We start from the raw sequence: 12,403 nt of genomic DNA, 5'->3' as shown, positions 1-12,403 counted from the left end.
GGCATAGACAGTATTACCCATAAAATAAATGTATTTTCAGTATAGTTTATTAGATACAAAATGTATAGTTTTTAATAATAAGATAGCTTTTTTTTTCTACACGTGGAGATTAGTTGTCATTTAACAGCTATATAAAATACTTCTCCTTTTCATATAAGCCGTTTACTTGTCTCTTGTTCTCTCCTCATTCTCTATTTCTCTTTGCCTCCTTTTTTAAGTTTTATAAAAGGAAAGACCGTCAGAAAAGTCTTAAGTTCGATTAGAATTCTTGAAAAAAAAAAGCATGTATTTGTATTCACTTAATTTTTGTTGCAGATCATTTGAGGTTGAATGATACCACTTTTACTGTATTACTTTATTTAAAAAAAGGAGGAATGAAGAAAGGGGAATGAGGAGGCTAGAAAGCGAGAAGGTATATTCTCCTATTTTTATTCTGTACTTGAGACTAGATCTTATTTTATATGAAAAAATTAGACATCTTGCGCAAGTTATTTTTTTTTCTTAAAAAAAAAAGTATATATAAAGACATTCAAATGTACAATCTCTTTTTTTTTATACCTTCATCAAACAACTTTCTTTTAAACAAAAACCCATTTACACAACTTTAACACTTCTAATCTAATAAAATGACTCGCTTTATTAACATCTGTATTGCTGCTCTTGCTTTGTTGGTTGCTGCTTCATCTGCTGCTCCTTGTCACGGTGGTAACCATAACGGTTCTGGTGGAAATCATGATGGTGGTTGTGGTGGTCATGATAGTGGCTGTGGCGATCGTGGTCTTGTTAACGCTGATGTTCATGATGTTGTTGGTGGTATCGAAGTTAAAGACACTCTTAACCACGTTGTTGATGTTGATGATGTCGATGTCAAGCACGTTGCCGAAAATATCAAAGTTCTTTCTTAAAAACAGTCCTTCCTACCTTTTTCTATTTTGACCAATTCATTTTTTTTTTTTTTTAAATTTTAACATGTTTATACAATGTTAATTTTTATTTTATTTTATACATGGTCTTAATTATTTGATAATAATATACATCTTTAATATAATAAATATATTGTCACAAATTTTTTTTTTACATACATTCTAAAAACCGTCTTTTTTTTAAATATTAATAATTTGTATACCGAGCATCTGCTGTATTTATCTTTATTCTATGATGCATGTATTGTTAACTATATAACGCAATTTTGAGGTATACTTGAACTCCTTACTTGATAATGCATCTTTGAAACAAAAAATCACTATTATACAACACTTGCATATATATTTATTTGGTCTTCTATACTTCATCCCTATTCAGTATTCAAATAATAAATAAAAAAGGAGTAGAGTGCAGTATCATAAGTTGAAAATCCTGGGTTACCATAAATATGCTACTATGTCGTGTTTTATGCATATATATAAACTGTCGCTCTCTCATCAAACATGTATAGTCTATTTTATTTTCAGGGATTATAAGAGACATATTTGTAAACTTATTCATCTTCTTCGTCTACTATTTATTTTACTGTAATTGTCAAAGTGTCTTTTTATGATTGATTTATGCATGCATGGCATGTTAAAAAAATAAAAATAAAAAATAGACTCTTCTCTCATAATGAAGCTATTTTTTTTTTTTTTTTTTTTTTAAAAGTCAAACCAATATATCTTTCTTTTTCTTTTGTATAGATTAATATGAAATGAATAATCATTCAGCTTCTTTCTTTCTTTCCTTCCTTCCTTTTCATGAATACAATTTTATTTTTAACAAAGAAATGGTAGGTAAAGGCAGTCATACAAGGAAGAGAGTATCACCCCATTTAGAATACCCTTGTGTAGCATGCGACTACAATTGTGATAATCCTTCTCAAATTCTAAATCATTATCAGAAGAAACATAATTTCGACTTTGAATCCAATGCTGTTCAAGCTCCTAATGATCTGTCTCCTCAATTTGGTTGCCCTTTATGTGTCTTTTGTTGCGAGCGATCTATTGAATTACTAATAAACCATTATGAAGAAGACCATGATTTATATGTTATGATTAAGGGTGATGACATAACCAAACTTTCTCCAGATGAAATACAGAAGCATAAAAGGAAACAACAAGAATCCACCACTAAAGAAAAAGATACAGACGATGATCTGCAAAGTGAAGATACTAGTTATCCTGAACCATCTCAGCCTATTGAAAAGGAGCAGCAGGCAAAGGATGCTAAAAATGAACATTTAGACCATCATATCAAGTCTCATGAGATACTACAGAAATTAAATGAAATCACTGATATGCTTGTCAATGTTTTCAAATCACCTTCTTCTAGTACCAAAGGTTAAAATGTTACTTAAAAAATAGCCTCAGAAATACAGTTATTTCATCTAAAACCTATACAAATATGTATATGTATATACATATATTTTTGCTATTTATTAACATTGCTTATATGTATGTGTAGCCTATTTATTTTATTTTTTCTAATAAACAAGTTGTATGAATTATATTATTATTACTCTGATAACACCTTCTCCATGCCTCCCTCCCCCCTTTTTTTTTCTTTTAACATACAATAGATAAAGGCCAACAAAAGTAATAAAGGCCATTATTAAAGAAAATACTTTTGTTTAAATCTAACAATTATTTTATCATTTAAATATTTTAATCGAGAAAAAATCAGTATAAAATTAAAGTTAGTTGATATAAGGAGAACGTTTTTTATACATATATAAATATATATATAAAAAGATCGTATTAGACAGGAGTCATGCAACTTTTTAAAAAAAAAAGTGCGTCTATATTTGTTTCTGTAATAAATTAGCTTAACTGTAAAGTTTATAGTTGATATTATCATCAACTAGCGTCGCAGTACACACACATTCGTTAGTCTGTACATATAAAAAAGAGGAGGAAAGTTGATTTTTGCTGCTGTGCTCATATCCACATTTGTGACTTGTTTTTAATTTATTTTCAAAAGGGAGGGGCTCGCATCCACCACCCCTCCCCACACACACACAGAGAGAGAGACTGAATTTATCTCTCCTTTTTTTTTTTTTTTTTTTTTTTTTTTTTTTTTTTTTTTTTTTTTACAAATTTCATAATGTCACTTTTGTCACAGTTCACAAAAAACGTATTTCAACAATTCACTAAACAACAGCAACTTACATGGCAACAACAAATGAATAATCCTTCCATTCTTACCATAGTTCGTACTATGAAAGTTCGATCTGCAGTCAAGAAAATGTGCGATGGCTGTACAACTGTGAGAAGACGTGGAAAGCTCTTTGTGACATGCTCAAAAAACAAGAAGCATAAGCAACGTCAGGGATAAATTTGTTATCTCGATAAACATTCACCTTTACAACTTCAATTTTTTCTTTCTTTTTTTTTCCTAATACAGTATATACATATATATTTGCGTGCAATGATGACGTTTTTTTTTTTCTTTTGTATGAATGACAATAATAAACGCATTTTTCTTTTCTATTTTTGTTTTATATAATAGAAGAAATTGAAGAGGAAACAAAAACAAAAAAAAAAGAAACAAAGTTTAACATATACTAGTTTTGTTGAGGATATTTTATACTTTGTAAACCAACACCAGTGATGGCAACATGAGTATAACCACTAGTATTAGAAGATGATGGTTAATTTTTTTGTTCTGTAAATATTATAAATATTGAAAACTTACTTAAAGGCAATAGCATCTAAGGTTGATGGGTCAGGAACATCAATAAAAATAGCACTTTGCATAGTCAAAGAGACACCATTTTCATCAAGATCATTAACTTTCCACATATTTAATCTTTGATCTGTAGAAGTTGAGAATAAAGCATTATCAACAAATTTAATGCCTGTCACAGATGATGCATGTGCACTAGCAACAATGAACGGTTGACCAATAGGAACTATAGCACCATTTTGAGCCTCCATTAAAGATGCTGATACTGCATTGTCTTCACCACCAGTAAGAACCAAAATATGATGATTATCTAAATGTGATTTTTTTTTTAATTATCAGCACTATAATATAGACTAATTATTTTATATATTTTTTACCTTTAAAGGCCACTGCTTCTAATGCATTAACGCCGTTCATATGCACTCTATAATGATAAATAGGTTCGTCTAATCTAAAAGCTGCTTTCGTTGGTTCAGCCTCAAGCTGATCTAAACTGTCAATAGCTTTGTATAAGTTATCATTTATGTCCCAAATAGCAACTCTTCCATCTGTTGCTGAAGTAAAAAAGTATATATGATCTCCTAACTTGAGATGTGTAATTTGCAGAATACATTTAGCATGCCAGGTACCATCTGCAACCAAGGAAAACTTCCTTGTTAGTTCATTGAATAACCAGAAACGAATCATGGCATCAGAATAAACCGCACCAATCACATGGAGACCACGCTTGGCATCAATAGCAAATACAGTGGTGCTCATAATTCTAGACTCAATCTCTTCTGTTAAAGCTGGACAGGTAGAGACTTCAAGACAGTTTAAATCAACAAGTCCGTCAGCTGACTTGGCTGGAGTGACTTCAATTTTCCAACATCTAAACTCTTCTAGACCACCACTTGTAAATAAGAGTGAAGAAATCCCACAACTATAATCAATATTTTTAATGACAGTTGTATGCTTACGAATATTGACATGCGTATAAAATCGGGGTATTTGTTCAGGCATATATTGTTGAATTTTAAAAATAGTGTCTTCACCACCTGTAGCAAATAATAAAGGTTCCTCACCTGAACGATGGGTTTCACCCTTGAAAGATAAGGGAAGAAATTTAATAGCACGTACTTCACGAGCATGATAATTATTTTGAAGAATGCTGTCCTTAAACCCATCTGTAATACTAGATGTGTCACGGAAATAAGCATAAAGAGTCTCCTTTCTGATAAAGGCAAACGCTGCCTTATTCAATTTTGCATCCTCTGTTGAGAAACCCCAGCGTCTATGTCCTCCACCACAGCTAATAGCTACCATTGTATAATTATTCTTTTCATTAAATACAAAGAAATTTTTTCTGAAGAATCCCATCAAAAGTAGTTCACCATCAAGTAAAAGCGATCCTTCTAATGTACCCTTGGTGATTCTATTTCTATAAAGTTTTTCAAGTGTCATATCTTGGCCGACTATAACCGTATCACCTTGGCTTGCAATACCTAACTGAGTAGTCTTTACAGGCACTATATGTGTCTTATTATCGTGATTATTTAAAAGACGAAGTCTATACTGGATATAACAGCCATCACGTCCAGTTGTCCAAAAAATAATGCTATCCATTCCTATATCCTCATTATCCATTTCTGTTTCAGGAATTTCATCATTCTCCTTTGTCCTTTTGATCAAGACACTAGTAATGGCTTGTTTACCATGAGATTTACGTAATTGTAGTGTTGGCTTGACTTTTTGAATTTCTCTATTTTCAGAAATATCTGCATAATAAGGAAGACGATAAATTAAAAGTGCTGACTCTCTGGATCCACAAATCAAAATATTTTCTTCTTCAGCATAATCTAAAGATAACACAGTAGTACGCTCTACTGGCATTTCTATGTCAAATAATGTTTGAATATTTGGCTATTATGCAATTTTTTTTTTAAAAAAATTAGCTCTAAATTGATTAGGATAAAAAAAAACAACATCTTTATATACTCACAACTGGTGTAGATAAATCTAACTTGTGAAATAGAACTCTTTCATTATAGCCATTTGAAATAATATAGAAAATATCTTGATCTTTGATTATAAATAATGTAAGTAATTTTTTTTTCTTAACCATTTTTTTTTTTTTTTATTTTCGACTTACTCGAAGAAGAAGGCTTTATAAAGATTTCAAATAATTTTTGTTTATGAGCAGCAATTTTAACAGGCTATAAAAACTTAAAGATGAATATTATGTAATATTTACAAACAATAGAATGCTTACCTCAAATGTATCAGTTGGACTTAATATGATCAATTCCCCAACAATATTACCTACAACGATAACTCTACCACATTCTGAACTACTCATGATAGCATAGTTCTTATAGGATATATCATACTGAATTTCTTTCCATTCATGTGGTAAGACCCTATTATCACATTTTAAAATGTATCCGTCTGTTGTAGCAGCAATAAGCCAACGATTTTTAATAACTACAAAATTCCTAATTGTATCTTTTCCCCTAGCCTCAGGTAATGGGAATCCTACTAAATCGTCTTCAGAGTCAATTTTATTATTTTTGATAGACGCTAATGACCATAAACGAATACCAGAGTCTTGTCCACCAGTTGCTACAATTTTGTGTTCAGGATTAACCGCGCAACTCCAGACATTCTTACTTGCATGGCCTTCCCAACAAGCAATACAATCATTATTATTATCATCGTCTTCCTCTGATTTTACTAATAATGTATTTCTCCATACACGACATGTTGTATCTTCTGAAATACTCACGAGATATTCATCTACAAATTGACAATCCCACACTCGAGCTGTATGGCCAAATAAGACCAAGGGTTGTTTACTACATTAATAATATATAATTAGCAACTTCAACACGGACGCTTTATCATAATTTATTCAATTACGTTTCATCTTCAAGTGGCCAAATACGAATGGTTCTGTCATCTGACACACTAACCATTTGACTCGCATCATCATTAAATCGTACACCAAAAATGACTCCTTCATGTCCAATCAACTTTTTATAAACAATAGCATCATCTTGCTCATTCTTTACACATGGTTTCCATAAATGCACTTCATTAAAAACCGTACCTGAGGCTACTATTAAATCATCTTGAGTGAATCCATAAATTCTCGCTGAATACAAAATGCATCGCATCTCGCATTGAACTGCATAAAGTAATTCTGGATCTGCATCTTTAAAGTCATAAATTGCCAAGTTATTATGAGCATAAACAATGGCCATTTTAGTTGGTTGTGTTTCGTTAATAGTTTTGGTATCAAATATCCATTGAGCATCCATAATCCAGTCCTTAAATGGTGGCAAGGTTTTTTCAATCTTTATCACAGCTTTATAATCTGTAATCTCGACTTGAAGAATGACAAGATGTTTTGATCCAAATACAGCCAATCTTCGTACTTCAACGCCATTGTCATTATATATAACATGAGGAGCTAAGCATTATACGTTATTATTTTTTTTGTTTTTAGAAAAGAAAAAAAAAAAAAAAGTTAATACATGTACAACTTACCAAAAACAATACGATGAATTCGATTCCCAGACAAAATGGACTCTGAAGCTAATAAGTGACCAGTCTGAACATTATAAACTTTCAAAAAAGGACCATGCCCTACAACCAAAATAGAATTACTATGAAAATTTAAACTAGTAACAATACCGGCATAAATATCTTTTTCCAAAACTACCTAGGAAATAAGTAAATTAGCAAACTACATGATCAAGAAGGAAAAAAGAAAAAGAAAGGACTTTGATGAACAGTACTTTATTTTGGAAAGGCATGATTCTGATTTATACTGTAAAAGCTTTATAATAAACTTTTTATTTTATTTTATTTTATTTATTTATTTATTTTTTTTTTTTTTCGAAAATGATTCAACTAAAAGCTGAATCTGAAGTGGCTTGGATATGTATCAAATTTGCTCCTTTCCCTTTTCCTTTTAAAACAAGCAATGTTAAACAGGTAGATCAAGTTTTATTAGATCCCTCCAAGTTCGATTATCATTCTAGTTAAATTAATCAACAAGCATGTAACGTTAAAAAGATTTTAATTTTTTGAGTATAAAAAAAGAGGGCACTGTTCTTTTACAAAGAAAAAAGCAAGTACTGTGTGTGTTGTTGTTGTTGTCATTATATATATATATATGTATATAAATCAAATAATTTGTAATATTTATGGTTTATTATTACTGCATGTTTCATTTCAAGCTTTTTGTCAATACAAAAGTTTATATTTAAAGCTATTTTTTTTTTTTTTTCACTTATTTCTTTAATTACTTGGAAATTATTGTTGAAATGAAAAAAGAAAAAAAAAGTTCATGTAAATTATAAACTATTCATACGATACTTTATATATATTAATAATAGCCAATATAATAAAATAGTTGGTCCCTTGTTTCCATTTAACCACGCATGTGAAATTTAAGTTCTTATAAAATCTATAAATAAATGAAATCAAAAAAATAAAAGTAGTTTATTCATGTATGAAAAACTTGAAAATACTGGAAGACCTAGTGATATTTTAAACTCAGTTCATTTTTATATCGCCTCGAGTCAAAATGAAAAAAAAAAAAAAGTTTTCTATTAAATTGTTTCAACAGGTTTTCTTAATTTCAACACCATGTCTGATTTGAAGGAACAAAAGCCAGCATCACCTGCTGCTTCCACTCCTGAGCTTGATGCTGCTGCTGCTGCTAAAAAGGCTGCTAAGGAAGCTAAGAATGAAGAAAAGCGTCTTGCAAAGATGGCAAAATTCGCAGCTAAACAAGCCAAGGTGAATATATTTAAAAAAAAAAAATTTTTTTCCCCTCTTTTGGTGAATTGTTATTAGAACTGACATAAACTTGATGAGTAGCTTCAAGAAGCAAAGAAAGCAGCTGGAGCTAATGCTGAAAAGAAAAAGAAGAAGGAAGCTAAGGAATCTGCTCCTGTTTTTGTCAACAAAACTCCAAAGGGTGAAAAGAAGGGTAAGATATAAATATATATGTATATACATGTATATTTATATAAAAGAGCAATGCTAAAACAAAATTAAAAAAAAAAAATGTTGTCTCTAATTAGACATGTCTGAACCTATGGCTTCTGCTTATGATCCTCGCGCTGTTGAAAGTGCTTGGTATGATTGGTGGGTTAAGGAAGGTTACTTTAAACCTGAATTTGGCCCTGACGGTAACCCTAAGCCTGAAGGTACTTTTGTTATCCCTGCTCCTCCACCAAACGTTACTGGTTCTCTTCACATTGGTCATGCCTTGACTGTTTCAATCCAAGATGCCTTAATTCGTTGGTAATATATTAATAACTTGTAGTATATATACATATACATTCATGTTAAAATTATAATCTATAGGAACCGTATGTTGGGTAAGACTGTTTTATTCCAAGTTGGTACCGATCATGCCGGTATCTCTTGTCAATCTGTTGTGGAAAAGATGTTGTGGAAGGAAAAGAAGGTCACTCGTCATGATCTCGGTCGTGAAAAGTTCATTGAACAAGTTTTTGCTTGGAAAGAAAAGTATGGTAACAGAATCCATACTCAATTTGAACGTCTTGGTGCTTCTTTTGATTGGGATAGAGCCACTTTCACAATGGATCCTGTAAGTCTTTATATATATATAAGTGTACATGTTTAGAAATGAATAGGGTTACTTATTTATATATTATGTAATTCTTTTTTTTAAAAAAAAAGGGACCATCTGCTGCTGTTTGCGAAAATTTCATTCGTCTTCACCGTGATGGCATTATTTATCGTGCTAATCGTCTTGTCAACTGGTGTGTTCAACTTAACACCACATTATCCAACTTGGAAGTTGAAAATAAGGAAATTCCTGGTCGTACTTTAATGAATGTTGTTGGTTATGATGAAAAAGAAAAGTTTGAATTTGGTGTTCTTAATGAATTCGCTTATGAAGTTGAAGGCACTGGCGAACGCATTATTGTTGCTACCACTCGTATTGAAACTATGTTAGGTGATACTGCTGTTGCTGTCCATCCTGATGATAAGCGTTATACTCACCTTCACGGTAAATATGTCATCCATCCCTTTATCAACCGTCGTATTCCAATTGTTACTGATTCAATCGCTGTTGATATGGAATTCGGTACTGGTGCTGTCAAGATTACTCCTGCTCATGATTACAACGATTATGAAGTCGGTAAGCGCCACAACTTGGAATTCATTAATCTTTTAAATGATGATGGTACCTATAATGAAAATGCTGGTCCTTATAAGGGTATGAAGCGTTTCCATGTTCGTAACAAGATTATTGAAGATTTGAAGGCCAAGGGCTTGTTTATTGGTGTTAAGGAAAATCCTATGACTGTTCCTATCTGCAGTAAGTCTGGTGATATTATTGAACCTTTAATGAAGCCTCAATGGTGGGTTAAGTGTAAGGGTATGGCTGAAAAGGCAATGCAAGCTGTTACGGATGGTAAGCTCAAGATTGCTCCTAAGGTCTCTGAAGGTGATTGGTTCCGTTGGTTGAGTAATATTAATGATTGGTGTATTTCTCGTCAATTGTGGTGGGGTCACCGTATCCCAGCTTACTTTGTCAAGATTGAAGGTGAAAAACAAGATCAAATGGATGATGACTTGTGGGTGACTGGTAGAAATGAAGAGGAAGCTCGTGAAGCAGCTGAAAAGAAATTCCCTGGTAAGAAATTCAGTCTTGAACAAGATCCTGATGTCTTGGATACCTGGTTCTCTTCTGGTTTATGGCCCTTCTCTACTCAGGGATGGCCTGAAGAGACTGAGAACATGAAACATTTCTATCCTGCCAGTCTTTTGGAAACTGGTTGGGATATTCTTTTCTTCTGGGTTGCACGTATGGTGATGCTTGGTATTCAATTGACCGGTAAGGTCCCCTTCTCTGAAGTCCTTTGTCATGCTATGATCCGTGATGCTCATGGTCGTAAGATGTCCAAGTCTCTTGGTAATGTAATTGACCCTGTTGATGTTATCGAAGGTATTTCTCTTCAAGGTCTTCATGCTAAGCTTTACGAAGGTAATCTTGATCCCAGAGAAATCAAGAAGGCTGAAGCGGGTCAAAAGGCAGATTTCCCTAAGGGTATTCCTCAATGTGGTACTGATGCTCTTCGTTTTGCACTCTGTGCTTATACAACAGGTGGACGTGATATCAATCTTGATATCCTTCGTGTTGAAGGTTATCGTAAGTTCTGTAACAAATTATGGAATGCTACACGTTTTGCTTTGATGAAATTGGGAGAAAACTTTAAGCCCTTTGAATCTGCTGAACCCACTGGTCATGAATCGTTGGCTGATAAATGGATTCTTACCAAGCTCAACAAATGTGCTATTGATGTCAATAAATACCTTGAGGAGCGTAACTTTATGATGGCTACAAATGCTGTTTATCAATTCTGGCTTTATGAGCTCTGTGATGTCTATATCGAAGTTGTTAAGCCTATCTGTGATTCTGACACAACTCAAGATGAAGCTGCCACCACACGCAAGATCACAGCTCAAAACACATTGTATACTTGTCTTGAAGCTGGTCTTAAACTTATGCATCCCTTCATGCCATTTGTTACAGAAGAATTATTCCAACGTCTTCCTCGTCGTCCCAACCATGACGAAAGTACGATTGTTAAGGCCAAATTCCCTATTGAAAACAAGGCTTATGAATTCTTTGAAGCCGAAAAACAATTCGATTTTGTCTTTGAAGCTGTTAAATCTATTCGTTCCCTTGCTACACAATTGAATCAAAAGAAGAATATTGTTTCCTTTATTCAAACCAAGAATGAGGTTCTTTCTAAACTTTTTGAATCTGAAAAGGAAGTTATCACTGCCTTGGCTAAGGGTCTTTGTGAATTAACTATTTTAGAAGGTAGTGCTGAAGCACCTACTGATTGTGAATCCACTACTGCTTTTGAGGATGTTACTGTTTACGTTCGCAAGTAATCTTATCTCCTTTTTTTTTCATTTTCTTCATACATAATAAAAATAGAATAAAAATATCTTTATCTATTTAAACATGACTATATTAAGCATTATAGTAAATCAAAAAAGAAGAGAATATTGTCTGGATTTTAATCTTTTTTATTATATTACAAGAAATGCATCCATGAAAAAAAAAAAAAGAAAAAAAAAAAGGGCTGTAAACGATACTCTCTCATTTTTTTTTTGTCTTTTTGTTTTTTTGTTTTTTGCTTTATTATAGAATATAGTACAACGATGGCTCAAACGATGACTAAAAAGTTACTTGTTGTTGGTGGTTCAGGATTTCTCGGTAAATGTTGAACACATATACATGTGTGTGTTATTATTTTAAGATTCCACAACGAAAAAAAAAAAAAATGAATGTTGATTGTTGAACATTTAGGACTCAATATTTGTAAACTTGCTGCTAACAAGGGTTGGGAGACTATTAGCTTAAGGTATTCATTGATAACTTTTCCCTCCCTCTTTTTTTTTTTTTGTTTTGTTTAACAATTGTAATTATTATTATTATTATTTTCAGTCGCAGAGGAGAACCTAAAGTATTTAAAGAGTATAATAGTAAGCCTGATTGGGCTCAAAAGGTATATATATATAAAAGAGCAAAAAAAAAAAAAAAAAAAAAAAAAAAAATAGTACATTCATTTATACAAAATTTGGTGTAGGTTCAATGGGTGTCTGGTGACTCACTTAAGCCAGAAACTTATAAAGATATTTTAAATGGAGTCACGAATGTAGTTCATTCAGTTGGTATTTTACTTGAACAAGATTATAAGTCTAT

The 12,403-nt window shown here is 32.1% G+C and overlaps 5 protein-coding genes across 5 annotated transcripts; 4 read left to right on the top strand and 1 right to left on the bottom strand.

Moving 5' to 3' along the window:
• The first annotated feature begins 550 nt into the window (after window positions 1–550).
• On the top strand, window positions 551–1,078 carry BX663DRAFT_323239 (uncharacterized protein). Its single transcript, XM_051522102.1, has one exon. It carries the CDS (start codon window positions 627–629, stop codon window positions 903–905), a length of 279 nt encoding a protein of 92 aa, XP_051384611.1. The 5' UTR covers window positions 551–626; the 3' UTR covers window positions 906–1,078.
• A 543-nt stretch (window positions 1,079–1,621) lies between these two features.
• On the top strand, window positions 1,622–2,434 carry BX663DRAFT_503010 (uncharacterized protein). Its single transcript, XM_051526697.1, has one exon. The coding sequence runs from the start codon at window positions 1,682–1,684 to the stop codon at window positions 2,312–2,314; it is 633 nt and encodes a 210-aa protein (XP_051384610.1). The 5' UTR covers window positions 1,622–1,681; the 3' UTR covers window positions 2,315–2,434.
• Window positions 2,435–3,068: 634 nt separating this feature from the next.
• BX663DRAFT_503009 (ribosomal protein L36-domain-containing protein) lies at window positions 3,069–3,520 on the top strand. The gene has a single exon (XM_051526696.1). The coding sequence runs from the start codon at window positions 3,073–3,075 to the stop codon at window positions 3,301–3,303; it is 231 nt and encodes a 76-aa protein (XP_051384609.1). The 5' UTR covers window positions 3,069–3,072; the 3' UTR covers window positions 3,304–3,520.
• BX663DRAFT_503002 (uncharacterized protein) lies at window positions 3,490–7,534 on the bottom strand. Its single transcript, XM_051526695.1, has 9 exons — window positions 7,434–7,534; window positions 7,183–7,357; window positions 6,553–7,105; window positions 5,906–6,488; window positions 5,786–5,849; window positions 5,636–5,715; window positions 4,032–5,556; window positions 3,664–3,964; window positions 3,490–3,599 (listed from the first exon to the last, which is right to left on the bottom strand). Exons 1-9 carry the CDS (start codon window positions 7,449–7,451, stop codon window positions 3,533–3,535), a joined length of 3,366 nt encoding a protein of 1,121 aa, XP_051384608.1. The 5' UTR covers window positions 7,452–7,534; the 3' UTR covers window positions 3,490–3,532.
• A 622-nt stretch (window positions 7,535–8,156) lies between these two features.
• On the top strand, window positions 8,157–11,655 carry BX663DRAFT_451173 (valyl-tRNA synthetase). Its single transcript, XM_051523754.1, has 5 exons — window positions 8,157–8,442; window positions 8,524–8,635; window positions 8,730–8,952; window positions 9,016–9,262; window positions 9,355–11,655. Exons 1-5 carry the CDS (start codon window positions 8,290–8,292, stop codon window positions 11,584–11,586), a joined length of 2,967 nt encoding a protein of 988 aa, XP_051384607.1. The 5' UTR covers window positions 8,157–8,289; the 3' UTR covers window positions 11,587–11,655.
• The last annotated feature ends 748 nt before the right edge of the window (window positions 11,656–12,403 follow it).

This window comes from Cokeromyces recurvatus, assembly GCF_025118155.1.
Source record: "Cokeromyces recurvatus strain NRRL 2243 chromosome Unknown BX663scaffold_7, whole genome shotgun sequence".
Lineage (NCBI taxonomy): Eukaryota > Fungi > Mucoromycota > Mucoromycetes > Mucorales > Mucoraceae > Cokeromyces > Cokeromyces recurvatus.
The sequence above is the reverse complement of the archived record's forward strand: the minus strand, read 5'-3'. Positions and strand labels throughout refer to the sequence as shown.

What these genes read in the sequence shown, in the direction of transcription:
- BX663DRAFT_323239 (XM_051522102.1), top strand. Translation starts at nt 627, where the DNA reads ATGACTCGCTTTATTAACATCTGTATTGCTGCTCTTGCTTTGTTGGTT.
- BX663DRAFT_503010 (XM_051526697.1), top strand. Translation starts at nt 1,682, where the DNA reads ATGAATAATCATTCAGCTTCTTTCTTTCTTTCCTTCCTTCCTTTTCAT.
- BX663DRAFT_503009 (XM_051526696.1), top strand. Translation starts at nt 3,073, where the DNA reads ATGTCACTTTTGTCACAGTTCACAAAAAACGTATTTCAACAATTCACT.
- BX663DRAFT_503002 (XM_051526695.1), bottom strand. An exon ending in TGGCCACTTGAAGATGAAAC is followed by an intron (nt 6,489 to 6,552) that starts GTAATTGAATAA and finishes TTATTAATGTAG; the next exon opens with TAAACAACCCTTGGTCTTAT. An exon ending in TAGATTTATCTACACCAGTT is followed by an intron (nt 5,557 to 5,635) that starts GTGAGTATATAA and finishes ATTGCATAATAG; the next exon opens with CCAAATATTCAAACATTATT.
- BX663DRAFT_451173 (XM_051523754.1), top strand. Translation starts at nt 8,290, where the DNA reads ATGTCTGATTTGAAGGAACAAAAGCCAGCATCACCTGCTGCTTCCACT. An exon ending in TCGCAGCTAAACAAGCCAAG is followed by an intron (nt 8,443 to 8,523) that starts GTGAATATATTT and finishes CTTGATGAGTAG; the next exon opens with CTTCAAGAAGCAAAGAAAGC. An exon ending in CAAGATGCCTTAATTCGTTG is followed by an intron (nt 8,953 to 9,015) that starts GTAATATATTAA and finishes TATAATCTATAG; the next exon opens with GAACCGTATGTTGGGTAAGA.